The following is a 27,640-nucleotide window of genomic DNA, read 5'->3' on the forward strand; positions in this document are numbered from 1 at the left end:
GGGGAATATGGGGGACAGGGGGCCTATGGGACACATAGGGGTTCTCTGGGTGGTGGGGACCGGTGGGGTACACATGGGGTTATGAGGCAAGAAGTTATAAGAATCACTGCGAGGAACTGTGGGGGAAAGAGATTTATGGGGACACAGCAATCTAGGGGATACCGATGGTCTGTGGGGCACCCAGGGGGTCTATGTGGCACCAGCAGGGCTATGGGGTGTATGTGGCAAAGTGATCTATGGGGCATAAAGGGGTCTATGGGGCAAAGAGGGTCTATAGGGGGCAAGGGATGTAGCCCTACTCACCCTCTCCATGTTCTTTCAGCTTCCTTCATCTTACCTGCTAGATCCACAGACTCCAGGTGAGGGTGATGCTGTGGGGCAGCATGGGGATGGGTGCTTTGGGTGGGGGGAGTGGTGGGGCCATGCTGCTATAGGGTGTGTGTGTCGCTAAAGGGTCTGCACATCACTACAGGGGATCCATATTTTGCTGTGGGGGTCTGCGTGTGGGGCTGTGCAGGACTCTAAGGTTCCCTGCATTGTTATAGGGGTCCCTGCATTGCTATGGGTCTCTGTGCATCACTGTAGGGGTGCCTGAATCATTATGGGGGTCTGTGTGTGGCTATAGGGGTCTTTGTGCTGCAGGGGGCCATGCACCATTCCAGGGTTGTGGGGGTGCCTGCATCAGTACAGGAGTCTGTGCATGGGGCTGTGCATGGGACTGGGGTCCTCGCATGATTATAGGGGTCTGCCCACAGCTACAGGGAGTCTGTGCAGTGTTTAGGGCTCCATACATGAGGTCATGAATGGCTACAGGATTCTGTGCGTGGGGCCATACTCACCTATGAAGTCTTGTACGTCACCATTAGGGGTCCTTTAATGGTTAAAAGGGTCCCTTTAATTGTTATAGGGAGTCCCTGAATCACTGCAGGAGTCTGTGCAGGGGGCAGTGCATGACTACGTGGGCGTGCAGAGGGCTACAGGGCTCCCTGCACATCTATAGGGACCCATGCATGGGGCTGTGCACAGCTGCAAAGCTCTGTGTCTGGCTCTGGGGTCTGCCATAGGGGTCTGGGCATGGCTCAGGGGGCCCATGCACGGCAATGGGCTCTGGCCAGTGGGGCTGTGTGGGGCCATGGAACAGGGGGCAGGACCCTGTGGCCACGGGCTGGCAGCCCCCGGGTGATGCAGGGTCCGTGTCTGTGCGGGGCAGGATGGCGGACGCGGTGCTGGCAGCGCTGGGGGCGGCAGCGCCGTTCCTGCGGCCCGGGGAGCGGGAGCGGCTGGCAGCGCAGACCAGACCCTTCGACCCGCGCAGCGAGTGCTTCGTCCCGCACCCCCGGGAGGAGTTCGTGCGGGGCCGGGTGACGGGGCGGCAGGGAGGGGAGGCCACCGTGCAGACTGAGCTGGGAGAGGTGGGCAGCTGGCGGATGGGGGGGTGAGGGGAGGGGGGCAAGGGGCCATGTGGGGCAAAGGGTTAATGGGGGTGAGAGGGTAATGGAGGGATGGGATAAGGATGGCAAGGGTTGATGGCAGGTGGGGGCATAGGGGATAGGGAATGACAGGTGCAGAGAAAAAACGAGGGGTTTGGGCATCATAGGGTATGAGGAGTTAGTGGGAAGTAGGGGGGTGAAGGGTTAACGAGGGAGGAATTAATGGGATGAAATTAATGGGGGAGGAGTTAAAGGAGGGAGGGGGGTTGAAGGTTTGGGGGAGAGCAAACGGAGGAGGGGGAAACCAGGCTGATAGTGGTGGGAGCTCTGACCCATTCAAGTCTCACAACTGATGGGGGGTACCCTCCAAACCTTAGGAGAGGGACCCCTCTCAACCCATTAAGGAATCCTACCAATGGAGCACCCCTACACCCCAAGGCATGGACATCTCCCAACCCCCAGCCCCATGTCTCTCCATTGCCCCCAGACCGTGACGGTGAAGGAAGCTGACATTCACCAGCAGAACCCCCCCAAATTTGACAAGATCGAGGACATGGCGATGCTGACCTTCCTCCATGAGCCTGCTGTCCTTTACAACCTCAAGGAGCGCTATGCCTCTTGGCTGATCTATGTGAGCCTTCCCACAAGCCCCTGGAGCACCAGGGAAGTAGGCGAGGCCTTCCCCACAGCCTATGGGGTAGATGGATGGAAACTAGTGACCCTTCCCTAAAGCTCTTGGGATACCTAGTACAGATGTGGCTTCCAGAGAATCTATGGGCAGCCTAAAACCTGGTGTGGCTTTTTCATGGACTTTGGGACACTTAGAATGTGGTGGCTCTTTCTCCAGCCCCCTTGGGCCACCCAGACAAAAAATAATCCCATTTCTAGACTGCCTCAGCCACCAAGACCTCAGGTGTTGCATCACCTGACCCCTGTGGCCACCCAGATCCAAGATGTCACTTCAATAGCTCCCTCATAAGACATAATATGTTCCATCCCCAGATCCCTTGGGCCCCTGACAAGAGGTGTCCCATCTGTGTCTCAGCCTTCTGCATGTTGTGGCCACCCAGACCCAAGATGTCCCTTCTCCAGACCCTTTTCAGACAAGATCAGGACATTCCGTCACCACATCCTGTGGGCCACCTAGACCTAGGATGTCCCCACCTGGTGGGCTGGCACCTCCTGGCTCTGACCTGCCTGCCGTTTTCTTCAGACCTACTCGGGGCTCTTCTGTGTGACTGTCAACCCCTACAAGTGGTTGCCTGTCTACAATGCTGAGGTGGTGGCTGCCTACCGGGGAAAGAAGCGGAGTGAAGCTCCACCCCACATCTTCTCCATCTCTGACAATGCCTACCAGAACATGCTGACAGGTAAGGATGTCCTGTGAAGACCTCAAACTAGAAGACCCCACTCCAATAAATGGCTCCTGACTTAGAACTGGTTCTCACCTGGGAGGATGGAGGATCTCAGCCTCAACCCTAAGACCCCAAGTATGTTTCCCAGCTTCATCCCACCTGACTCTTCTTTCTTTTTGGCAGACCGAGAGAACCAGTCCATCCTCATCACGTAAGGCCCTGCTTTGCCCAGCCCTGCCCCAGAGCAGTGGGGTGGGATGAAGGACCCATCAGGATGTTATCCAATATCTTACTGTTGCTCCCCCAGCGGAGAATCCGGGGCGGGGAAGACAGTCAACACCAAGAGGGTCATCCAATACTTTGCCAGCATTGCTGCCATTGGCGACCGCAAGAAGGAGGTGACCAATAGCAGCAAGGTGAGTTCCTCAGTCCATGTACCCTTGGCAGAGAGTGTACCCCAGTGGTATTCACACCCAGCATTGTCCCACCCCATGCAGGGCACCCTGGAGGACCAGATCATCCAGGCCAACCCTGCCTTGGAGGCCTTCGGCAATGCCAAGACCCTCCGCAACGACAACTCCTCCCGATTTGTGAGTGCTGGGGGTGGGTTGTATGAGGAAGGGTCTGTGGGACAGTTTGTGGGACAGGATCTATGGTGTGGGATCTGCTGCATGAAGGCAGCCACCTCCACCTCCTGCTACTGCTTTCCCAGGGAAAGTTCATCCGGATCCATTTTGGGGCCACCGGGAAGTTGGCATCAGCTGACATTGAGACCTGTGAGTGGGTTGAGAGCCCAGTGAGAGGCTGTCTTGTAGTCCATTATCCATCCATGGACTTATCTATTCATGGATTTATGCATCCATCCTAGGACTCGTCCATGTATGAACTCCTCCATCCACCCATGAACTTCATCCATCCACCTAGGAGCTACATTCATCCACACATATCTCCCTTCTTCCCTTCATTCAGTTGCCTCTTCATCTCCATTTCCTTATCCCACCATTGACCTGACCCTCCACCTCCAATTCTTTGTTCCTCCATCTCCTTGTGTCTACCTCCCTCTCTCCCTCCTTGCCTGCCTCCCCTTCATCCATGTCCATCCCTTCATCTGTCTTCATGGTTGATGGATCCATCATCTCATCCCACTGTCCATCTGACCCTTCATTTTCCTCTCTTCTTCCCTCCATCTCCTCATCCCACCATCCATCTCTCCACATCTCAATCCATCTCCTCACCGCAACCTCCATCCTCCTTCTCTCCATATCCACCTCAGACCTCCTGGAGAAGTCCCGTGTTATCTTCCAGCTGAAGGCTGAGAGGAACTACCACGTCTTTTACCAGATCCTTTCCAATAAGAAGCCAGAGCTGCTGGGTGAGTAGGATGCTTGGCCTTGAGTCTTCTACCTCCTCTTCTCCAATTCTCCACTCCTTCCTGGGGCAATTGAGGATGATTTGGGGCTGTTTAGCCAGTGCAAATGCTCAGTTTTTCTCTCTATCCTGGCCCCACGGAACAGAGATGCTTCTCATCACGAACAACCCCTATGACTACAGTTATGTCTCCCAAGGAGAGGTGACTGTGGCCTCCATTGACGACTCTGAAGAGCTGTTGGCAACTGACGTAAGTGGTGGAGTGGGCAGGTGGACATCCCCGTGAAGGTGGATGGTTGAGATAGTAGAAGATAGATAGGTGGAGGAGAGGAGGAACATAGGGATGAGAGGTGGAGGATAGGAAGGGTGGAAGATGGTAGGTTGGTGGAGTGGGATGATGTGGGGTGAGGGATAGAAGGTAGGACAGAAGGCAGGGAGTGGAGGAGGTTTTGGATGGAGATAAAAACAGTACTTAGGTGGGGGAGTACTTAGGTGAACAGATGTGTCCGTGGGTGAACAAGTCCTTAAACAGATAGATGAGTCTGTGGATGCATGGATGAAGTTAATGGTGAATGGATCAGTCCATGGATGGATGAATCCATAAATGGATGAGTCTATGGATGGATGAATGGTTAGAAGAATCCATGGGTATGTAAATGGATGAATGTAGTCCTCGGATAGATGGATAGATGTATCCATGAATGGATGGACAGCTAGATCCATGGATTCATGAGTCCTCACATGGATGTACGGATGGGTGAATCCATAATGGGAGAGTCCATGGGTGGATGAGTCTGCAGATGGACAGAGGAGTTGATGAGCTGGAAGGGCAGAGAGACACAAATGGTGGCCAGCAGAGAGCCATGACCACAGCTGGTGGCAAGGCCCTCTCCCTATCACCCAGAGCGCTTTTGATGTCCTGGGCTTCACAGCTGAGGAGAAGGCTGGTGTCTACAAGCTGACAGGTGCCATCATGCACTTTGGCAACATGAAGTTCAAGCAGAAGCAACGGGAAGAGCAGGCAGAACCAGATGGTACTGAAGGTGAGTGGGTACGGAATGACATAGGTCTTGGGGTCACCAGAGGTCTTGGGGTCACTTAGGTGGAATCTGACAGCACGTCTTTTTCTTGATGCTCTGCAGATGCTGACAAGTCAGCCTACTTGATGGGGCTGAACTCGGCTGATCTTCTCAAGGGGTTGTGTCACCCACGGGTGAAGGTGGGCAATGAATATGTCACCAAGGGGCAGAATGTCCAGCAGGTGTACTACTCCATTGGGGCCTTGGCCAAGGCTGTATATGAGAAGATGTTTAACTGGATGGTGGTGAGGATCAACAACTCCCTGGACACCAAGCAGCCAAGGCAGTACTTCATTGGTGTGCTAGACATCGCTGGATTTGAGATCTTTGATGTGAGGACTGAGGGGGTGGCAGGGTATTTGTCCTCTTGGGGGTTGTGTTGATCCTCTTGGGTGTTGAGTTGACTTCATCGATACTACTGGGCGTTCTTTTGACCCAGTTGGGGCTCAGGTTCACCTATGGATCTCATCAGGCATTCTGTTGAATGCCAGTTAACCTCATCTTCTCTCTCCTTCCCCAGTTCAACAGCTTTGAGCAGCTCTGCATCAACTTCACCAATGAAAAGCTGCAGCAGTTTTTCAACCACCACATGTTCGTGCTGGAGCAAGAGGAATACAAGAAGGAGGGCATTGAGTGGGAGTTCATTGACTTTGGCATGGACCTCCAGGCCTGCATTGACCTCATTGAGAAGGTACCACCTCCCCCAGGGTCTCGTGGGGGCTGAAAGGACTTCGGGGGGAAGGGCCCTTTCAGCTGGAGCCTGCCAGGGCCCCAAAGTTGATCAGCTGGGTTGTGCTTGGTGTCCTCCACCACCACTTTTCTTCCTAGCCCATGGGGATCATGTCCATCCTGGAGGAGGAGTGTATGTTTCCCAAAGCCTCAGACATGACCTTCAAGGCCAAGCTCTTTGATAATCACCTGGGCAAGTCTGCCAACTTTGGGAAGCCACGCAATGTCAAGGGGAAGCCAGAAGCCCATTTCTCTCTTGTCCACTATGCTGGCACAGTGGATTACAACATTATCGGGTGGCTGGAGAAGAACAAGGATCCTCTCAATGAGACAGTGGTGGGGCTCTACCAGAAATCAGCCCTGAAGCTCTTGGCCAACCTCTTCTCCAACTACGCTGGGGCAGATGCTGGTGGGTGAATGGATGATGGGGTGATGGAGCAATGAGTTGATGGAGAAGACTACTGTCTACTAGTCCCCCTCTTTCCTGTGTTACCCTATCCCCCTTCTCTCTAGGTGGTGATGGAGGGAAGGGGAAAGGAGCCAAGAAGAAAGGTTCCTCCTTTCAGACCGTCTCAGCACTGCATCGGGTGAGTGACCTACATAGTGGACCCGGTTTGGGGCAATGGGAGGACAATCTCCTGAGTAGTGAAAGACCCCTTCAGTCCCACAGACCCTCTCTTGCTCTCTCATTAGTCAGCTTCTTCTCTCCTCCCTCCCTCAACAGGAGAACCTTAACAAGCTGATGGCCAACCTCAAGACCACCCACCCTCACTTTGTCCGCTGCATCATCCCCAATGAGCGGAAGGAGCCGGGTGAGCAAAGGGCAGGGCTGAGGGCAGGGAGAAGGGTGGTAGGTGTGGCTTGTGGCTGACACCACCCCTCTGACCCACTGCCAGGTGTGATGGACAATCCCCTGGTAATGCACCAGCTGCGCTGCAACGGGGTGCTAGAGGGCATCCGCATCTGCCGCAAGGGCTTCCCCAATCGCATCCTCTATGGGGACTTCCGACAGCGGTAGGCACAGAGGAGAAAATGTGGGGATGGGGTGGACAACCCGACTGGGGCTGACCTCAGGGTTTTCATGTCCTCTCTGGTCACCAGGTACCGCATCCTGAACCCTGCTGCTATCCCTGAGGGGCAGTTCATTGACAGTCGTAAGGGCGCTGAAAAGCTCCTGGGATCCATTGACATTGACCACAACCAGTATAAATTTGGACACACCAAGGTAAGGGCACATGGTGTCTCCATGGTCCTACCACCCATGGGGTCATGTGGACCCCATGGTCTCACCACTGATGTGTCCACCTGCCTATCCACCCCACCATCCATCGCTTCATTCTCCCAACAACCCATCAACCCATCCATCTGTCCATGAACTCTTCCCAACCAATTCACCCTCTTGCTTGCCTCCTTCGTCCATCAGGTCTTCTTCAAGGCTGGGCTGCTGGGACTGCTGGAGGAGATGCGGGACGAGCGGCTCTCCCGCATCATCACCCGCATCCAGGCTCAGGCCCGAGGACAGCTCATGCGCATTGAGTTCAAGAAGATCCTGGAGCGCCGGTGAGAGGGGAGGGGTCTTTCTCCTAGAGAAGGGATATCTGGTGGGTCACCAGATTGGTGGTGTAGTGACATCTGTCTTACCATTCTAGGGACTCACTGCTGGTGATCCAGTGGAACATCAGGGCCTTCATGGGGGTGAAGAACTGGCCTTGGATGAAGCTCTACTTCAAGATCAAGCCCTTGTTGAAGAGTGCTGAGACAGAAAAGGAGATGCAGGTGAGAGGAGGTGATGAGGCAGGCAGCTTGGGATCCAAAATGGATTTGGTGGGGTTGATGGATAGAGGGGATTGGATGTGGCTACTGGTCTCCTGGGCTTTGCTTTAGAACATGAAGGAAGAGTTTGGGCGGCTGAAGGAGGCCCTGGAGAAGTCGGAGACCCGGCGCAAGGAGCTGGAGGAGAAGATGGTCTCCATGCTGCAGGAGAAGAATGACCTTCAGCTCCAAGTGCAGGCCGTAAGTGAGACTGCCCCAAAAAACCATGTCAGGGGGGTGACCAGCAGCCCTCCAGGGCCATCCTACTTCATCTACCACTCCAATACAGGAGCAGGACAACCTGAATGATGCTGAGGAGCGCTGTGACCAGCTGATCAAGAACAAGATCCAGCTGGAGGCCAAGGTGAAGGAGCTTACAGAGAGACTGGAGGATGAGGAAGAGATGAACGCCGAGCTGACAGCTAGGAAGAGGAAGCTGGAGGATGAGTGTTCAGAGCTGAAGAAGGATATTGATGATCTAGAGCTGACTCTGGCCAAGGTGGAGAAGGAGAAACATGCCACTGAGAACAAGGTGAGGGTGGAGAGAGGCCTTGACCTTAAGTTGTGGGGATTTGGGTCAACACAACCTGGTAGTGTGGAGTTGAGGAGATCCAAGGCTAGTTGATCTGGGCTACACGAAGACTCAACATCCTTTGGGTTCTCTACCACTGCAGTTGCCTCATTGGCCAAGGACAACAGCAGCATCACTCAGCTTTGCCCTACCTCTGGTACTAAGCTGGAGGCCTAGTGTTTCTCCTCCTTCAGGTCAAGAACCTCACAGAGGAGATGGCTGGGCTGGATGAAACCATCGCAAAGCTAACAAAGGAAAAGAAGGCCCTGCAAGAATCTCACCAGCAGACACTGGATGACCTGCAGGCAGAGGAGGACAAAGTCAACACCCTGACAAAGGCCAAACTCAAGATGGAACAGCAAGTGGATGATGTGAGTGTGGTCTGGTCCTACCATGAGTAGTGCTAAGGCATTTTCTGGGGCAGATATGATGGAAAACTGAGGTTCTCCCCTTTTCCATGTTTCCACACAGCTTGAAGGCTCCCTGGAACAGGAGAAGAAGGTCCGGATGGACCTGGAACGGGCAAAAAGGAAGCTGGAAGGTGACTTGAAGCTGACCCAGGAGAACATAATGGACTTGGAGAATGACAAGCAGCAGCTGGAAGAGAAGCTCAAGAAGTAAAACTGGACCTCTTTCCTCAATCTAAACTGGGGCAAGGGCAAGGACCTCACTGCTAACTGCTTTCATTTGCAGGAAAGAGTTTGAGATCAACCAGCAGAACAGCAAGGTTGAGGATGAGCAGGCTCTGGCTCTGCAGCTCCAGAAGAAGCTGAAAGAGCTGCAGGTGAGGGATCTATTCTCTGCTTATTTGGGCTGGACTGGAGAGCCTCTGGCTGGTTGGGTTGACATGAAGAATCTCTATAGTCTCTATCTGGTTAGGCTGAGTTTAGGAGTTTCATTTGGTTGATGAATGTTCAGAATGTCTGGCATGAACTGAAGTATTTTCAGCTTACTGGGGTGAGTTGGGTTGAAAAGTCTCCAGCTCAATTGGTTCAGTTGAGCGGAGGATTTGGGTGGAGCCAAGTCTGCTGACAACAGCTCCATCACTGGAGCACAGGCACGGATTGAAGAGCTGGAGGAGGAGCTGGAAGCAGAGCGGACAGGAAGAGCCAAGGTGGAGAAGCTGCGCTCAGACCTGTCACGGGAGCTGGAGGAGATCAGCGAGCGGCTGGAGGAGGCGGGTGGTGTCACATCAGTGCAGATCGAGCTCAACAAGAAGCGGGAGGCAGAGTTCCAGAAGATGCGGCGGGACCTGGAGGAGGCTACGCTGCAGCATGAGGCCACGGCTGCTGCGCTACGCAAGAAGCACGCCGACAGTGTGGCTGAGCTCAGCGAGCAGATCGACAACTTACAGCGCGTCAAACAGAAGCTGGAGAAGGAGAAGAGCGACCTCAAGCTGGAGCTGGATGACCTCAGCTCCAACATGGAGCAACTCATAAAAGCCAAGGTAGAAAGAGGCCAAGGTGGAAATCCTGTCTCCACTATGGGCATCATTTTCCTTCTTCATTCCTTCCCTCCATACTTTTCTCCTCCAAGGTGGGCATGGAGAAGATCTCTCGCACCATGGAGGACCAGGCAGCTGAACACCGGGCCAAGTTGGAGGAGACACAACGAGTCCTCAATGACACCAGCACCCAACGGGCCAAGCTCCAGACTGAGAATGGTGCGAACCCTCACCCATCATACCCCTCACTCCACATCCTCAACCCCTGCCCCACATCTTCAATCCTTGCTACACGTTGAAAAGCTGCCCTACCTCTGCAGGAGAGCTGTCCCGCCAGCTGGAGGAAAAGGAGGCCCTTGTCTCTCAATTAACTAGGGGCAAGCAGTCATACACCCAGCAGATGGAGGACTTGAAGAGGCAGCTGGAGGAGGAGATGAAGGTGAGGTTTGTGGGATGGCTGATAGGGTCTCCAAGAGGGCCACAAGACAAGGTGCCCTTCACCCTCATAGCGGTAGCACCAAATGGAATTCAAGTTCAGGCCAGTTCAGGGGGTGGTTGCATCTAAGAGTGGTTGAGTTGGGTTGCATTAGTCTAACAGCTGAGAGGTTGGGCTGAGCAGGTCAGTTCTGAAGCAGCTGGGTTGGTCTATGGGTGGTTGGGTGGCACTGGACGAGGAGAAGTAAAACTGGGCCACACTAGAGTATCTTTAGATTGCTCTGGGTCTAGATGTGCTGAATTTGGTTGGAATGATCTAGAGAAGGTTTGGCTGAGAAATACCAGTGCTTACTGAGTTTGAGGACATACACATAGGTCAAGTTCACCTACTCCTTGCCTCTCCCTCCCAGGCCAAGAATGCACTGGCCCATGCCCTGCAGTCAGCCCGGCATGACTGTGACCTTCTGAGGGAGCAGTATGAGGAGGAGACAGAGGCCAAGGCTGAGCTCCAGCGCTCACTCTCCAAGGCCAACTCTGAGGTGGCACAGTGGAGGACCAAGTATGAGACAGATGCCATCCAGCGCACTGAGGAACTGGAGGAGGCCAAGTGAGTCATCTCCCCATGAAAGGAAACCTCTATGAGGCAGGGAAGAGTGCATACACTTCCACTGTAGAAGAATCTGGAGAAGATATAGGGATCTGGAGATGGTGGAAATCCAGATCCTTGGCCAATGAATAGGGAGAATAAGTGACCCAACCCACGTGGTCCATGGGTCACCACAGCCAGGTTTTCTCCCACGGCAGGAAGAAGCTGGCCCAACGGCTGCAGGAGGCTGAGGAGGCGGTGGAGGCAGTCAATGCCAAGTGTTCCTCCCTGGAGAAGACCAAACACCGGCTGCAAAATGAGATTGAGGACCTGATGGCAGATGTAGAGCGATCAAATGCAGCAGCAGCTGCATTGGACAAGAAGCAGAGAAACTTTGACAAGGTACAAGGACACCTTGGTGAGACAGGAGCAGACGGGAGGCACAGGGATAGAGGGTGACCCCTAGCTTTGCTCCAGATCTTGTCTGAGTGGAAGCAGAAGTTTGAAGAGTCACAGATGGAGCTGGAGGCATCGCAGAAAGAGGCCAGGTCCCTCAGCACTGAGCTCTTCAAGCTGAAGAATGCCTATGAGGAGTCACTTGAGCACCTGGAAACCTTCAAAAGGGAGAACAAGAACCTCCAAGGTGAGACTGTGGGACTCCCCCTGCCCACCTTTTTGTATTCCACCACTTTCCACCAAGTCTGATGAGATCTTATCTGAGCAGAGGAGATCTCAGACCTGACGGAGCAGCTGGGTGGCAGCCACAAGACCATCCACGAATTGGAGAAGGTCCGGAAGCAGCTGGATGCTGAGAAACTGGAGCTCCAAGCTGCACTGGAGGAGGCTGAGGTGGGCCAAATCACATCTCCATGAGTCCCATGTTGTCCAAGTCCTTTCTGTTGCTCACTAATTTCTCTTTGTATCCACCAGGCCTCTCTGGAGCATGAGGAGGGAAAGATCCTGAGGGCCCAACTGGAGTTCAACCAGGTCAAGGCAGACTATGAGCGCAAGCTGGCTGAGAAGGATGAGGAGATGGAGCAGGCCAAGCGCAACCACCTGCGGGTGGTGGACTCACTGCAGACCTCTCTGGATGCTGAGACCCGGAGCCGCAACGAGGCCCTGAGGCTGAAGAAGAAGATGGAGGGTGACCTCAATGAGATGGAGATTCAGCTCAGCCATGCCAACCGTGTGGCTGCTGAAGCTCAGTCCCACCTGAAAGGAGCCCAGGCTCACCTCAAGGTGGGATTACCCACCTATAAGGAGGTCTTCCTAGGACTCTGAGCTGTTGGCTTATGTCCATTTTATTTACCCCAACAGGACACCCAACTGCAGCTGGATGATGTGGTAAGAGCCAATGAAGACCTGAAGGAGAATATTGCCATTGTGGAGAGGAGAAACAACCTTCTCCAGTCAGAGCTGGAGGAGATGCAGGCAGTGGTGGAACAGACTGAGAGGGCCCGCAAGTTGGCTGAGCAGGAGCTGATTGAGGCCAGTGAGAGGGTCCAGCTTCTCCACTCACAGGTGAGACATCACATACTTTCAAGGACAGAGGTCACCTCCATCCATGGGTGTGGGCTTCTAATGGGTTGAGTTACCAAGATCTCCAGATCCTTAAAGCCCTCAGATTTGGCAGGGAGTTGGGGGTCATTACATACTGGGGGCTTGAAGAAGGATGGGCCAGCAGGTCAAGGGACACCTCCTGACATCCCGTCCTCTAACTCCAGAACACCAGCCTCATCAACCAGAAGAAGAAGATGGAGGCTGACATCTCCCAGCTGCAGACAGAGGTGGAAGAGGCCATCCAGGAGTGCAGGAATGCTGAGGAGAAGGCCAAGAAGGCCATCACTGATGTGAGTGCCATGGTGGGACCAACATCTAGGACACCTTCCTTTGGAGGGTGATGGAGAGCATGCTTTGGTCCTCCTTCTCTGCTTGCTTTTCTCCTTGTGCAGGCGGCCATGATGGCAGAGGAGCTGAAGAAGGAGCAGGATACCAGCGCCCATCTGGAGCGGATGAAGAAGAACATGGAGCAGACCATCAAGGACCTGCAGATGAGGCTGGATGAGGCTGAGCAGCTGGCCCTGAAAGGGGGCAAGAAGCAGCTGCAGAAGCTGGAGGCTCGTGTGCGGGAGCTGGAGAATGAGCTGGAGGCTGAGCAGAAGCGCAATGCTGAGAGCATTAAGGGTCTCCGCAAGTCCGAGCGTCGCGTCAAGGAACTCAGCTACCAGGTGGGGCTCCTGGGCTGGCCCAGGTCAATTCCTGCCCCTTTGCCATAGGGCCTCATATCTCATGCTGTACATGACTTCAAACTTGGCTGACCTGCTGGCCAGAGAGACACAGGCTGTCTAGAGTTGATATTCGACCTCTCACCGCATGTATGTCTGATACTGCAGTGGGATCCAGAATATTGTCTGCGTTATGAGCCACCCAGGTCATCTCTCAGCATCCCAGGATCCATGGGGTCTTTGCATGATCCATCCCCTGACCTCATCAAGGGAATGAAGACATCTCACCTCCTGCTCCCACAGCTGAGACCACCCACAGATCTAGGGAGGCGCCAATCCCCCAGAACATCATTACATGACCCTTGTACTTGGGTGGTGATTCCAAGCGCAGGTAGGGTCAGGGCATGATCCATGTGTGTCTCACCCCACAGACAGAGGAAGACCGTAAAAATATGATCCGGCTCCAAGACCTCGTGGACAAGTTGCAGCTGAAGGTCAAGGCCTACAAGCGACAGGCAGAGGAGGCGGTGAGCACTGGGCAGGCAGCCGTGGGACCACCCCTGCCCCAGAGGGGACAGTGTGGGTTTAGGGTGTGGGACAGGAGTGGGGAGTAGCAGGAGACCTTGAGATGAGGTGGTCAAGGGGTGGGGTATTAGGGGGTGAGGAAAGACAGTTGGTGATGGGATTGAGAGATCATGGTTGGATGTGGGAAGGAAGGAAGTGGTAGAAGGAAGTAGCTGAAGTGGCGGAAGTGGCGGAAGTGGCGGAAGGAAGGAAGGAAGTGGCGGAAGGAAGGAAGTGGCGGAAGGAAGTGGCGGAAGGAAGTGGCGGAAGGAAGTGGCGGAAGGAAGTGGCGGAAGGAAGTGGCGGAAGGAAGGAAGTGGCGGAAGGAAGTGGCGGAAGGAAGGAAGTGGCGGAAGGAAGGAAGTGGCGGAAGGAAGGAAGTGGCGGAAGGAAGGAAGTGGCGGAAGGAAGGAAGGAAGGAAGGAAGGAAGGAAGGAAGGAAGGAAGGAAGGAAGGAAGGAAGGAAGGCTGGCTTGAAGTTTATGTGGGTGGAAGATTAAATGGATGGATGGACGGATGGATGGATGGATGGATGGATGGATGGATGCATGGATCATTGAATAGATGGTTGGGTGGTTCAAAAATGGAATGTCTGAAGAAACAGGTGTTTCTACTGGGGTCAGATGGAGCAAGAAAAAAGTCAGGTGTATGGGGGGCAGAGGGGGTGGCAGGAGGCCAGACAGAGCTGTATGGGAGCCTCACTGGCGTCCCTGCACCCTCAGGAGGAACAGGCCAACACCAACCTGGCCAAGTTCCGCAAGGCGCAGCACGAGCTGGATGAGGCAGAGGAGCGTGCCGACATCGCCGAGTCCCAGGTCAACAAGCTGCGGGCCAAGAGCCGCGACATTGGAGCCAAGGTGGGACTTTCCCCTGCCCTACAGCTGCCTCATGGCTGCCCCATGGCTGCCCCACAACAGCCCCTTTTTCTCCTCCCTCAGAAGGGACTCAATGAAGAGTGAAGATCCGGATCTCCAAGTATCCTACCTGAACTTGCCGCTGTCCCATTTAGACTTCCAAGTGCCCAATTCCCCCTAGCCCCCAAGCTTGGAAAGCCAATAAAAACCATTGAGCAGCCGTTTGTGTGGGGTTGGATTTGTGTGGGGAGGGTGGGGTTATCCCATTGTATGGCACCCGTAATATGGATGGAGCCTATAGAAGTTTCTAGTAAATCTGAAATTTATGAAGAAAAAATTTATGGGATGTGGAAAAAGGGACAGGCCACATGAGAGCATTGTCAGAGCATTCAGGGATGCAGCAAGGAAGGCCAAAGTCACCTTGGAATTCAATCTGGCAAGGGATAACAAGGTATCAGCAGCAAAAGAAAGATTAGAGAAAATATGAGGGCACTGCTGAATCAGATGAGATACCACCTCTGTGGAGAAGGACCTGGGAGTCTTGGTGGATAACAAGTTGACTATGAGATGGCAGTGTGTCCTTGGGGCCAGGAGGGCCCATAGTGCCCAGAGTGCATTGGGAAGTGTGTGACCAGAGGGTCAAAGGAGATGATCCTGCCCCTCTATTCAGTCATAGTGAAGCCACATCTGCTGTGGCTCCAGTTCTGGGCTACTCAGCCCAAGAAAGACAGGGAGTTACTGGAGAGAGTCCAGGAGGCCATGAAGATGATCTGGGATCTGGAGAATCTCCCCAGGGAAAGAGACTGAGGGAGCTGGGCCTAAGTCTAGAGAAAACTCAGATGGGATCTCATCAATGCATGCCAAAGGTGAGTGTCCAGAGGATAGTGCCAGACTTTTCAGTGGTGCTCAGAGACAGGACAAGAAGCAATGGCCATAAACTAAAACACAAGAAGTTCCACCTCAACCTGAAGAAGAACTTCTTTACATTGAGGGTGGCAGAGCACAGGAACAGGCTGCCCAGGGAGACTGTGGAGTCTCCCTGTCTGCAGACATTCAAAACTCAACTGGACATGTTCCTGTGTAAATTCCCTAGGTCACTCTGCCTTGGCAGAGGGGTTGGACTGGATGATCTTCTGAGGTTCCTTCCAACCCTAAAAATTTCATGGACTGCCAACCCATGTGGACCTGGTGCACCCCACAGGATGTTGCAGCCCACCCCACATGCAATATGATTTCACCCATGGGGTGTACCTCAACCTCAAACTGCCTCACTGGGTATCTCAACCTGCCTCACACCAATCCATGTCTGGGAAGAGATGTGCCTGGGGGCACATATGGGACTGAGAAAGGGAGGGTCCCCAGGAGGTGGGGGGCAGCATCTGGTACCCCCACATGTAGCAGAGAGCCTGGGTGAACCCTTCAGGGACCTTCTGGTTCCCGAGCTTGCAGCTTGTGCTGCTTCTGGCCTCAGTGTTCCCCTAGCCACCAACTGCTCTGTCCCACTGCTCACCATGTTCCATTTCCCCTGTGTTCCACTGTCCTTCTGTCCCAAATGCTTTCAGCTGTCTGGCCTCTCCATTGATCATTCCACCACCCCTTGTCCCAACAGCCCTGTCTCCTCCAACTTGTTATCCTCCATTTCGCACTGTCCCTCCATTTCCTCCTTGGGCCATTGTCCCATCATATCCCACCATCCCTATATGCTCTCTACCACTCCATTTCCTCTATGTCCCTACACATTCCACAATCTCTATGTGCCACTATCTGTCCATCCTCTCCACATCCCAACATCTTCACGACTCATCATGCCCCCATTCCACCATCCCTATGGCCCTCATCTCCTCTACGTCTCACTATATGCTCCATGTTCCATCACCCCAGCACTTTCTTCACGTCCCTCCATCCCTCCACATTCTCCCACTATATCCCATCATCCTTCCATGTTCTCCAGGTCCCAGACATGGAAAGATGAAGAAGCAGCACTGGTGGATAAAGTGGCTTGCCAGCTCCAGGAACACAAAGAAAATCTCAGAGCAGGATATTTCAAGGACTCAAAAGGGTTCCAGCAGGCTTTCAGTATATGGACGGGCCAAAAGGCAAAAATTAAATAGTACAGACCGGTAAATGCCGTGCAATAAAGGATGGATTTTGTCCAACTTTCAGCTGGGATGGAGTTTCTCAGTAGGGGCAAGGTCCGGGCGGGCGGTCACAGTGGGAGAGCGTCTTTCCCTCTTTGGGAGGAAGGCGTCTTGGCACAGCTCCCGCCGCTTCCCGAGCCGGGAGCGTCCCCCAGTCTGCTCTGCGCCCCGGCTGCTGCTGGCGGTGGCGAGCAACGCGCTGAGCTTCAGCCCGGCAGAAGAACGGGAAGAGGGAGGGAGGCACCGCGGGCCGGGATGCTCCGCTCCGCCCCGGCGGGTCCGGCTCCGCCCGCCTCTCCCCTTGGGGCTCTGTCCCGCCGCTTTCCCGGGGGTGCGGGTCACCCCTCGGGGAATGGCCCCTGGCTCTCCGGGCTGCGGACACGGCGGCAGCGGGGACCCCGGACAGCGCCCGGGGACGGAGCCGCCCGGGAGGAGCGGGCTGTGCCTCTGCGTCCTGACCCCGGGGAGCGGCAGCGCTTTGAGCTGTTCTTGGGGTTGGGTGTGGGCACAGTCAGAGCGTGTGTGTGTGCCAGGAGCTCCTCAGCGAGCTGCTCCTGGAAGTGCTGTCCTTACAGCGACCGAACGGCATCAGCTGAGGCTGGAGTCGCTCCGGTAAGTGCCTGTGCATCTTTTATGGCACAGGACCTCGTACTGGCTTTTTCTTATGTATCTGCGTTCATTCTCTCATTTTGAACGATTTGTTTGTATTTGCTTTTGCTCACTAGAAGTTGAGAAAGTAATGTATGGAGAAGTAGGGCGTTTGGTGTTGTTTTTATAATTTTTTTTTTATTTTGGGATCAGGTTTTGTTTTACAAATAAGGACCTGCCAATGGGCAGCTACTGTCTTTGCTTTTAGATAATACATGTGAAGGAAAGGAAACCAAAGGCTGAAGTGTCTTCAGTTGTCTCATGTGCCTTTCACTGCTTTTGATGTGTCTTTGGAAATAGTTTTCTGAATAAAGACGCATGATCCTCTATATGAGAGCACATTACAGAAAACTTGAATGTTGTCTCAGAACTGAAACAAAAGTGTTTTGCATCTGATCTCTAGAAATGGCTTGTGCTACATCCCCCAGAATAAGCAAGCCTTGTCTTTTTTCTTCACGATGAAATATGGCACCTCCTTCGTGTTCCAGGTGGGCTCAATTTGTTAAGTTGCCTGAAAAAGGGATGTTATCAGTTAACTTTTACCATAAATATTTTCCATTATTGCAGGACAACAATACCCCATGGCACTGAAACAACCAGAGAAGAGCCCACTTCCCTCCCAGATTCTGGGTCTCAGTGACCTTCCAAGAGCTCCCCATGAAGTGCCACTGCCTGGGTGCCACAGGAAGAGGATCAAAGAGACTGATTCAGCCTATGTCAGGCTGGCAAAGCAAGGAGGCCGACCTGGTGAGCATCTGTCTTGCTTCTTTGGTTTTCCTTTGTTTTCTTTGGCTTTGCTTGACTACAGTGTAAAGTGCTCGTAGATGCTACAGAAGGATCCTCTGGACTTTTGAAATAAACTTGTGGAAAAAATGAGGAAACTAATTTATTCCTGACAAAACAGCAATCTGAAAACAAAGGTAGTGCTTTTGCTACTAGATAAGAAGTGAGAAAAGTACTGGCTTTTGTCTTTTTCTCTCCAGACCTACTGAGGCACTACACTCCTGTGGTAATGAAGTCCCCTCCAGCAGCATATGCTGCCCCTGACTGGTTCACACACTGTGCCAGTCCTGCAGGGATTGAGAAGCCACGGTAAGATTGCTGGGGCCCAACACATCTTGGCCTCCCTCTTCACCTGTTAACATTTCTGAATGCTTCTGTACTAGAGTGCAGGATTTGTATACCTTGTACAAACAAGCATTAAATCTTTGCCTGCAGGAGCTGTGCTTCCTCTCTACCAGATTTTATGGTTCACAGAGAGTTTGTGGCTGGTGACCATCATGGTAAGAGTTATGAGAGAAGAAGAGGGCCTTTTGAGTTTGATACAAAAAATGTTTGGCAGCGGGAAGCTGAGGACAAAGAAAATGCAGAGAAAAAGAAGGTAGGATGGAGAGATATGCTGTGATGATGCTTTATTTGTAGAGCTTGTGAACACATCTCTGTTGCTTCTCAGAGGAGGGAAGCTGCAATCCACGTTTCTGTATTCCAGAATCAATTTTTATATTGCAGTTAGAGAACAAAAAGAAAGACGTTTTCTTAAGTGCTGCAGGTGTAGTGTGAAAACCAGAAATGCAGTTTCCCATCACATTAAATGGTATATATACGTCAGTATAAATAAAAAGCAGCAGTTCATTTTTATCTTATGCTTTATTTCCCCTGCAATTCATTCTGGGTGAAGAGACATCTTGTTGGTTTTTTTTTTTTTTTTTTCCCTATCATAGATTTAAGGCACTGAAAATAAAAACTTGACCTGCTGCTGTGCCTCTTAAAGGAATTCAACTAGGACCGAGAGGAAGTTCTCTTCCTCACTCCCTTACTTAAGAACCAATTATATTCAGTGCTCTAAGGGTCAAAGTTAACTCTGATAAAAGTAATTCAAGCCCATGTGCTGACTTGTAAAGTGGAACTGAGGGTCATTTCAACTTTGAATGAAACTGGGTCTCAACCAAACTCCACCAGTCATGTACTTTATTTAGGACTAAATACAAAATGAATGTATGTTATATATTCAGCTCAGATTGTGAATATGCTGAGGCACTCATATATAATCTGCACTATTCTCCTGGAAGCTGAAGTTTTGCCTAAGGCTCTAAAACTACCAAGTCTTTTTCTGTAAGTTTAGGTGCCTGGGAAGACAGATTTTGTGTTGGTATGTTTAGCTCTACTTCCACACCACCAACTCTCATTTGGCTGTGCTTCACATTACACTGAAAGTGTATCGTGTATCTTGGAATATCACATGGTGCTTCTTTCACAGCTACTTCTTGAATATCCTCTTTTGAGAAGTTTCTATCCCATGCTCTTAGGAGCCTTCCAAGTGAGACAATGGAACTAACCCTACCAAAGAGTCTCAATTTTAGTTTTTCACCATACAACTTGTATGTTGAAAGGTAAGAATAATGTATTCCAAAACACCACAGGCAAATTTCTAAATTTCTCATTTATTTGATTTCATGATGACAGCAGCAGCAAGCTACCTCAAGTATTTCTGGTAGTATGAGACTGAATGTATTGAAAATATTTTTCAGTCCAGTGTGACTAAGCAGTTATTCAGAAGAGACATGCATGATGCAATTGTGGAGTTAAATCCCAAAGGGCGCACTTAGGAACAAGAGCAAAACCATTTAACCTCTTTTGCTTAGTTTGGAAAACATTGCTCCCAAGTGGGCCTTTGCTCTGAAAGTTTAAGCCTTTATGCTGCTTTGTTCTGAAGTATTAAAATCTCTGCTGGTCCTTGTGGTTATTGCTGTGTAGAGAACTGGAGATCCAGGGGACCATTACATGGGAATTTTGCAAATCAGCAGAGTATTAGTGCATGAAGGATTTGGCCTTTGTGCTCATGGCAAAGTAATGGACTTCTGGCCCAGGGAGAAGCAGCCCATGGAAATCTCACAAGGCTTACTAAGACCAAGTACAAGGTCCTGCACCTGTGATGGGATAACCCCTGTTATCAGCACAGGCTGGGGGATGAGCAGATCCAGAGCAGCCCTGCCCAGAAGGACTTGGGGGTGCTGGTGGATGAGAGACTGGACATGACCCAGCCATGGGCACTCACAGCCCAGAGAGCCAAATGTGTCCTGGGCTGCATCCAAAGCAGCGTGGCCAGCAGGGGAGGGAGGGGATTCTGCCCCTCTGCTCTGCCATGGTGAGACCCCACCTGCAGGGCTGCATCAGCTCTGGGGTCCCAGCATAAGGAGAGCAGAGAACTATGAGAGGAGTTCAGAGGAAGGCACAAAGATGACCAGAGGAATAGAGCAGCTCACCTGTGAAGAAAGGCTGAGAGAATTTGGATTCTTCATCCAGGAGAAGAGAAGGCTTTAGGGTGACCTATTTGTGGCATTCCAGTACCTGAAGGGACCTGTGAGAAAGATAGAGAGGGACTTTTCACAAGGGCATTAGTGATGGAACAAAGGGGAATGGATTCAAACTCGAAGAGAGTAGGGTTAGACTAGATGTTAGGAAAAATTTCTTTACTGTGAGAGTGGTGAGGCACTGGCACAAGTTGCCCAGTGAAATTGTGGATGCCCCATCCCTGGAAGTCTTGAAAGTCAGGCCGGATAGAGCTCTGGGATATCTGGTCTAGTGAAAGATGTCCCTGTAGCAGGAGAGGTGGAACTAGATGATCTTTAAGCCAAACTATTCTGTGATTGAGTGATCCTTTTGCCTGTGCATATTATGGCCCAGCTGGGTTGGGTTGAAAAAAATGTGAACTTTAAGAAGGGAGGTCTGTAAGGGTGGGAGGTCAGTAGGAGATGTCATCAGAACTTGCATCAGCATTTGGAAATATCCCTGCAGCACCACCAATAAGATTGCTCCTTCATCTCCAGACTCCTCTCTTTCAGGCACTTGTCTGAAATGTCTGTGTACAGATGCATATGTACTTAGCTATGTATGTGCTGCTGCAAAATGGTTGCTCATCTGAGGCCAGGATTTTACCTCAGAGAGAGATTTGAAATTTTGTCCTTGATCACACAGCAGCCAGGATTTCATCTAAAGGCTTTTATCTTACCGTGCTGGCTGCAGATATCCATTGTTCTTCATATACTAGCCAGACACAGTGCATATTCTATGTCGTGTTTCTTTAATCTGTATTTATAATAAACATAGTAATTTTTACAGTATATTGTTGCCATCTCTTCACAGAGGGAGAAAACACTTTAAAGCAAGAAAATGTCCTGTGTAGTTTGTAAAAAAATGCCCTGTGCGGTTTATCTGGGAAAATTGATGGCTGCTAATAAATAGACTTGTCAAAGGGGAAAATCCCCCTCAGCTGTAATCATTGAAGTGTAGTGGCACAAGAGTCTGCTTTTAATGCTGAATTTGCCCAGCAAAGTAACAAAAAAGCACCTCGATGGATTGCAGGTGCCCTCCAAAGCCAAATTCTGATTTGTTCCATTGCTACTTTTGTTGTTAATTAGTTTACTTGAACAGTAGGGATTGTTTTGATCCCTGCAGTATAAGCTAGCCTCTCATTTAATGCCAAGAAAGGCAACATTTAAAAAAAAGCTCTTGCTTGCAGCTTTCAAGACTTTTCTCTTTGTTTTCCTCTCCCCTTTCTTTTCCTTGACTTTATTTTGGACAGTTTGAACCTTTTTCTGTCTCTAGTCAAAATCTCTCTGGCTTCTGCTCTCCCTTTGTCCTTTAATTAACTTTTTAATTACTAGAGCTCCTTTCCTTGTGCTTCTGTTTGATGCCAAGAGGGAAATCTCATCTCTCTCCATCTGCTATTTGTTTATCCTGACTATCAAACTTTGTGTTTCTGTGTTGAGCATTTCTGAAATGTAAAGCACAAGTAGGCTGCTTCAGCAAGCACTGTGAACAAACTTGAAGAGCAGTTCTGAGCAGCTAACGTGGTTTTTAACCTCCAGGCTGGACAAAGACCCTCCTTTTCATCTCACATAGCTGTCTCTGATATCACTGCATGCCCTTGCTGATCTCATCTCATCTTTGACAAATGTCCCAGTCTGACTCCACTGAAGTCTGAAGGGGTTTCAGCACTGACTTTGCATGTGCTTGCATTGACATCCTGGCTCAGAATCGGTACAACTGTCTGCCCAGGCTTCACTTTCTTGGAGATAATAAAAACCACATTCTCTGAACATTCAGATCTGCTTTTTCTTTGTGCCTTCCCAATTAGTTCATTGATTAGATGTGTTCAAAGGCCATTATACTTTTGTTTGCTCTTTCCATACTCGCTGCGCACAAGCTCCTTGAGAAGTCCTTGGTGCATTTGCATTTTGGAATCTTCTCCTTACAGAGATTTTCATGGGTGTTCTGTAGTGTCTGAAATCCAAGTGTGACTGCTGTTCATGCATCTAATTTTTGCACTTCATATTTTTTTGCTCTGTTAACTGTATTGCAGTATCTATGTCCACATAGGTGGAAAGTATTTTTATCTTTAATGTACTTGTAAATTTACAGAGCAATACATTTCACTTTTAGTCACTCTGTCCTGATTTTTTTGTAAATAACCTGCAAATAACATCTCTTATTCCATGGGGCACTCTTCTGTGTTGCATGTTTAAAAAAGAAAATGGTCAAATAATATGTAGGTTCTAACTATAAGGATATGTAGGTGTAACACAAAAACTTTGTTAATAAGCTTTGAAAATTCTGTGCTATCTTCAGGACTTCCCCCTTTTCCACTTTTCTTTGTGCAGTGATGGAAGTTGTAAGTAGTTTTTAAAGATGTTTTGGGTTTTTAAAACTCAGAATTTCTTAGCAACTATTAGTGGAAAATATCTGGGAGTTGTTAAGGATATTAATTTCATGCTTTGATTTGAGAGGGAGGTAAGTTGACTCTTTAGTAGCTGTTGATTTTGATCAAAGTTAAAATAAAGAGCTTTGGTATGTATTGCTCATGTTTCTCCACTACTTATTGGTTTTCCAATTTTGGGGTCTGGAGTGAGTGTTGTCTTTCCCTGGCTCTCTAGGTGTCATCTTTCAGTCTTTTAGTCAACACTGAGTTTCTTTACCTGTCATTGGAAAGATGATAAAAGTAAAATAGATTTTTTGTTGTAGGCTTCCCTATATATATTATATATATATATATATATATATATATATATATATATGTATTTGTTTGAATATCAAACCTCTAATTAATATACCACAACAGTTTTCTTATTATATAGGATGTTTTATGCTTTTTATTAAAAACAAAAACCAAACAAACTAAAAAGGAAGTAGCAATTAAACCATGAGTTAATTTCTAGTTTTCCTGACTTTAGTAAGACTGGTCTGTTTTCATATTCTTCATACGGAGAAATGGACTAAGAGGAGAAGTTGCCATGGATAAGTTTGAATTTGAAGCTTAATTTGAAGTGTACTGTGAGGGAAAGGCTTGTGTAGAGCACATTCTGGAGAGAGCAAGCAGCTAACCTCATGTAGAATAACTAACTAAGGGACTGCTTTATCTTTTGTTATTCCTCAATAATCCATTACTTGTACTTAATGGAAATAATGTAGATAAGACATGGAAATTTGAACACATTTAGGCCTTTAATATCACCCTCACTTTTGAAGGCTATGCTATCATATAATCTTCTTGTTCATTTTTTTTCATAACTCCTTTTCTTTGAGCTAAGATTTCTCTAACACAGGTAAAGCTTCCACCTATAAGCCCTAAATATCCAAGCAGAATGCCAACTGTTTCTACAAAGGAATTTAGTGGAGAAAATAAGCTTTCCTTGCCACCCATGTAAGTAGTACATTTATGAAAATCATTGAACACCTAAGCCTGCAACTATTCGTGTATATGAGTAAAATTGCTCCCTGTGAAAATGCAGGACTTAGCAGATATGTGTATGGTCCTTGTGAATCTTTATTGCTATTAAATTTGCTACTATATGTGATGCTAAAATTGTTTTAAAAGCTTCTGAAGCAACTAAAATAACAGTACTTTAACTCAGAAAATTATTCTATATAACTTTGTGTTAGGAAAACTGAGCATAGAGTGGCACATCTTCATGTAGCTGATTTTTTTTGTATTCTAGATTGGGTTTTTTCTTGATACTAGTGAACAGGTGAAAATGATAATCTACATCGTCAATTCTGTTAGTGTAGGTTACAGAGAAACAAGTAGGATTGACACTTTAAGGAAAGACATGAACTGTAGCCTTTATAAGGTCATACAGAGCAAAAATACTCTCATGAACAACTGAAAGAGATGGTTTAAGCAAATTTTTATGTCATTTGTGATGTGATGTAATCACATCATCAGCTCTGTGTGCACAGCTGAATTGTTTCAACATACTTTGTCTGAAAAATTTATTGCTCAGTCATCAGTAGTCCTAGTATGTTTTAGAACTATGGTAATGCTGCCAAATAAGTGATTAAACTGTCAAATGAATTTAACAGAAAATTTGTAACATAATTTCACTTTTGTGCACCACAGAATGAGTACTGTCAGTCTTTTTCATTTACACATTCTTTTGCACATTTTGTCTTTAAGACAAGAACTGTGCAAGAATTATACATGTGAAATTCCAATGAAACAGATGTCTCTTCTCATGTAAATTTGAGTACTAAATCAGGCATAGTTCTTTGCTTTTGTTTATTTTTGGTTTTTCTTCTTAGGTGATTACACATAGAATATATGTTTTGTTATTTATAAATAAATTATAAGGCTAGAAATCGTTATATTTTAAAATTGATGTTAAATTAGAAATAAATTCTAATATAACACCTTCTCTGTGAAAAATATGATTTTTCCATCTAGCACCCATTTCTGTTTACTTTTGCTTTTATTTTCCTTTAATATGTTTGTATTTACAGGCCTGCTGAGAGAAAAATTGAAGCAGTAAATTTTAGCAAATTAATAAGTAATGGTTATGGGACTGACTGGTTGCAGCAGTGTACTGGATGGGAAAAAAAGATTGAAGAAACATCAGAAAATAGTGATGACTCTGAAGGTAATGTTATTGAAAGCTGTTTCTTTTAAAATGAGCTGGGCTCTCGAGGTAACAGCAGAGGGCAGCCTCAGTATTTGTGTGGCTCTCTGAATATGGTGAGACACACTGAATTATTGTGCTTACTTTACAATACTCTATGACCAGCTAAAGAAAGGAGTGCCCCTGTTTGCAGTCAGTGAAGGCAGGCGCTTTCATGGACTTTTTTCATCTCTACAATTGCAGTGTGCTCTGTTCCAATCCAGGGCCTTCTGTGTTCTGATCCAGGGGCATCTCTGTGATGTGTTTCCATAAAATGCTGCAGAGACACAGCCATCCTGCCTAAATTTAGGCAGACTGTAAAATATGTGTTGCCTCCTTGTTATGAATATTCTTTTGCTCCTAATATTTTTCCAAAAGCTTCTGTCACAAGTGTCATTGATACTCATGTTTAAGAAATAGAGCACTGCTTGTAGAAATTTGTCAAAATAAATATATGCACATTGTTAAAGGCAGTGGAATTTCAGCAGTTTAAGAGAAAAAAGTTATCCAATGTCATGCTTTCAAACCTTACTTTATCATGCACAATAGTAATAGCTGTGAAATACTTCACTTGGAAACAAATATAAAGGTTAAAGGGTGGGAAAATTTCTCTTACTTCTGTCTAAGACTTTTTGCTTTGATAACCATGTTGGCTCTATCAGTTTTCTGTAGCAATGTTTGGAAATGCTGTTGGATCTCCCATTCCATTTTTTTTTTAAATTTGTTTCAGGGAATCCTTTTGTATATCTTGGCCTTGATATATTAATGTATGAAAGTCTTAGAGGCCAGGTATTTTAATTTTTCTGACACTTCAGCTCTAAATGAAGTGTCTAAATGAATTTTTGTGTCTTCCATTAATGTATCTACAGTGTTGTTTTTTTTTTGTTGTTGTTGTTGTTTTCGGTTTTTTTTTTTTTTGTGTGTGTGTGTGTGCAAAACCTCTTCCTCCAGGTGAGTATCAGGAGAAAACAGGGAACTAGAAGTTATATGGTTTTGTTCAGAAGAAAAAATGTCATAAAACTACGGGATGAAGCCAGATCTCGGTCTGGATCTGAAGGAGAATGCATAACCTTAGAAGCCACTTTTCAAGTTAACTTAAGTATCCAAACTCTGATCATACAGAGGATGCTGCTTTGAGAGTTCAGTGACCCAATAATTCAATCATGAAGTCTAAAAGTGCTCTTCCTTAGCATGAAAGAAAATCTTGAATATTCTTCTTTGTTTTCAGATTCTATTCAACTTTCTTGTGTGCTGACATTTTTCTTTCCCATTACTCTGAGTAAAATTAAAGGGGATTTCAAAATCTCAAATTTCCTTAATTTGGTGATAGTTGATTTCTTAAAATGTATGCCTCTAATGAGACATCTGAGATATAAAGAAAAGTTGAAGATTTTTCAGAGTAAGCATGAAATTGGTTGGGTTATACCACTTAGGCAAAAGAGAAGAAAATGGGTACTCTGTAAAGGCTTCTGAAAAGTCAGTGTGCTGTATAGGTTGACATATAGATACATCTAATTTTTGAGTTGCTTTTATTTTTCTTTTTTTTTTTTTTATAGCGTGATACCTGCTTTGCTTCTATTGCCTCTGTTTGCAATCATAGCTATTCCAATTGAGATTGATTCTGTATCACAGTGTAAAAGGAGATTGCTTTTAATGCTCTTAACAATATGGTTTCATCCAGATGTGTGTCTTCCTTCAGTTTTGACTGTGTCCTTTTCATTCTTTTATGGTGATTGCTGACGGTAGGGCTTTTACTTTTTTTCCCACTCGTGTACTTTTTTCTCTTCATCCAAAGCAATTGGCAGCATGAGCACCTTGCAGCTCCTTTTTGAGATGGAGCTTTCTCTGTTCTTACTTGCACAGAATACATAGGAAAGACACATCAGGAAGGAGATACAACCCATTCCATATGTAAATCTATAATCCCTTTGTTTTGGGGTACAGATTTGCAAATTTCTTAAGTAGCTTGTATATCTTGTTAATTCAAAATTAAAAGTAGTGGAATTTATGTGTATTTTGACATGAGGAAGAAACCAAAAATTTTAGCTGACCTTTTTATTAATATGGTTGAAGTTACTCTGTGAACTTTAATATTTTTTTCCTTTTGCAGATTCAGAACACTCTGAATCACCACCTGCAAGCAATGAGTTAAAAGCCACCGTTTCAGGGATGTAATAAGTAACTTGAAAGATTCTTGGGGAAACTAAAGCTTTGTATTGCTTATTTAGCCCACTATTTACATGTTGGCTAGATTCTTTTTGTAACTTAACGCATCCCTGATTGAGATGTTTGCGAGATGGGTGAACTTCCTTGGGCTTGATTGCAGCAAATTTTGAAGAACCGACAACAGCTGTCAGTGCTTAGTCCTAGACCTTTTCTTAATGTAATAAACAAAGCTAAGCTGAGGTTTTCTCCTGCACAAGACTCCTGCTGCTTTGCTGTTCTCAAACAGGATTACCATATTGCTGCTG

The 27,640-nt window shown here is 48.2% G+C and overlaps 2 protein-coding genes across 5 annotated transcripts; both read left to right on the forward strand.

Moving 5' to 3' along the window:
- The first annotated feature begins 1,211 nt into the window (after positions 1–1,211).
- LOC131557860 (myosin-6-like) lies at positions 1,212–14,557 on the forward strand. Of its 4 annotated transcripts, none has more exons than XM_058805333.1 (38): positions 1,212–1,412; positions 1,918–2,061; positions 2,644–2,800; positions 2,969–2,996; positions 3,093–3,201; positions 3,283–3,375; positions 3,498–3,561; positions 4,059–4,157; positions 4,300–4,403; positions 5,058–5,196; positions 5,296–5,564; positions 5,753–5,923; positions 6,061–6,370; positions 6,475–6,548; positions 6,686–6,773; positions 6,858–6,975; positions 7,063–7,186; positions 7,385–7,521; positions 7,611–7,737; positions 7,846–7,974; positions 8,063–8,305; positions 8,539–8,715; positions 8,816–8,961; positions 9,038–9,128; positions 9,402–9,791; positions 9,881–10,007; positions 10,109–10,227; positions 10,634–10,830; positions 11,028–11,211; positions 11,287–11,452; positions 11,534–11,658; positions 11,740–12,048; positions 12,127–12,330; positions 12,534–12,659; positions 12,762–13,037; positions 13,466–13,561; positions 14,321–14,455; positions 14,537–14,557. In XM_058805333.1, exons 1-38 carry the CDS (start codon positions 1,212–1,214, stop codon positions 14,555–14,557), a joined length of 5,817 nt encoding a protein of 1,938 aa, XP_058661316.1. The 4 variants fall into 4 exon arrangements, with proteins under 4 accessions (XP_058661316.1, XP_058661324.1, XP_058661332.1 ...); XM_058805341.1 differs by having other exon boundaries at positions 14,540–14,557; XM_058805349.1 differs by having other exon boundaries at positions 6,487–6,548.
- Positions 14,558–17,819: 3,262 nt separating this feature from the next.
- Positions 17,820–27,344, forward strand: C1H7orf57 (chromosome 1 C7orf57 homolog). Its single transcript, XM_058819365.1, has 6 exons — positions 17,820–17,985; positions 18,222–18,330; positions 18,457–18,619; positions 23,826–23,938; positions 25,015–25,151; positions 27,280–27,344. The coding sequence occupies exons 1-6, from the start codon at positions 17,820–17,822 to the stop codon at positions 27,342–27,344; spliced, it is 753 nt and encodes a 250-aa protein (XP_058675348.1).
- The last annotated feature ends 296 nt before the right edge of the window (positions 27,345–27,640 follow it).

The sequence above is a fragment of the Ammospiza caudacuta genome, chromosome 1 (assembly GCF_027887145.1).
Source record: "Ammospiza caudacuta isolate bAmmCau1 chromosome 1, bAmmCau1.pri, whole genome shotgun sequence".
In the NCBI taxonomy this organism is placed as follows: Eukaryota; Metazoa; Chordata; class Aves; order Passeriformes; family Passerellidae; genus Ammospiza; species Ammospiza caudacuta.

Bases quoted from the DNA above. Each gene is read 5' to 3' on its own strand.
- LOC131557860 (XM_058805333.1), top strand. From the start codon at position 1,212: ATGGCGGACGCGGTGCTGGCAGCGCTGGGGGCGGCAGCGCCGTTCCTG. The intron at 11,212-11,286 runs GTACAAGGACAC...GCTTTGCTCCAG, and splicing joins AGCAGAGAAACTTTGACAAG to ATCTTGTCTGAGTGGAAGCA. The intron at 13,562-14,320 runs GTGAGCACTGGG...CTGCACCCTCAG, and splicing joins AGCGACAGGCAGAGGAGGCG to GAGGAACAGGCCAACACCAA.
- C1H7orf57 (XM_058819365.1), top strand. From the start codon at position 17,820: ATGGCACTGAAACAACCAGAGAAGAGCCCACTTCCCTCCCAGATTCTG. The intron at 23,939-25,014 runs GTAAGTAGTACA...TTGTATTTACAG, and splicing joins AAGCTTTCCTTGCCACCCAT to GCCTGCTGAGAGAAAAATTG. The intron at 25,152-27,279 runs GTAATGTTATTG...TTCCTTTTGCAG, and splicing joins AAATAGTGATGACTCTGAAG to ATTCAGAACACTCTGAATCA.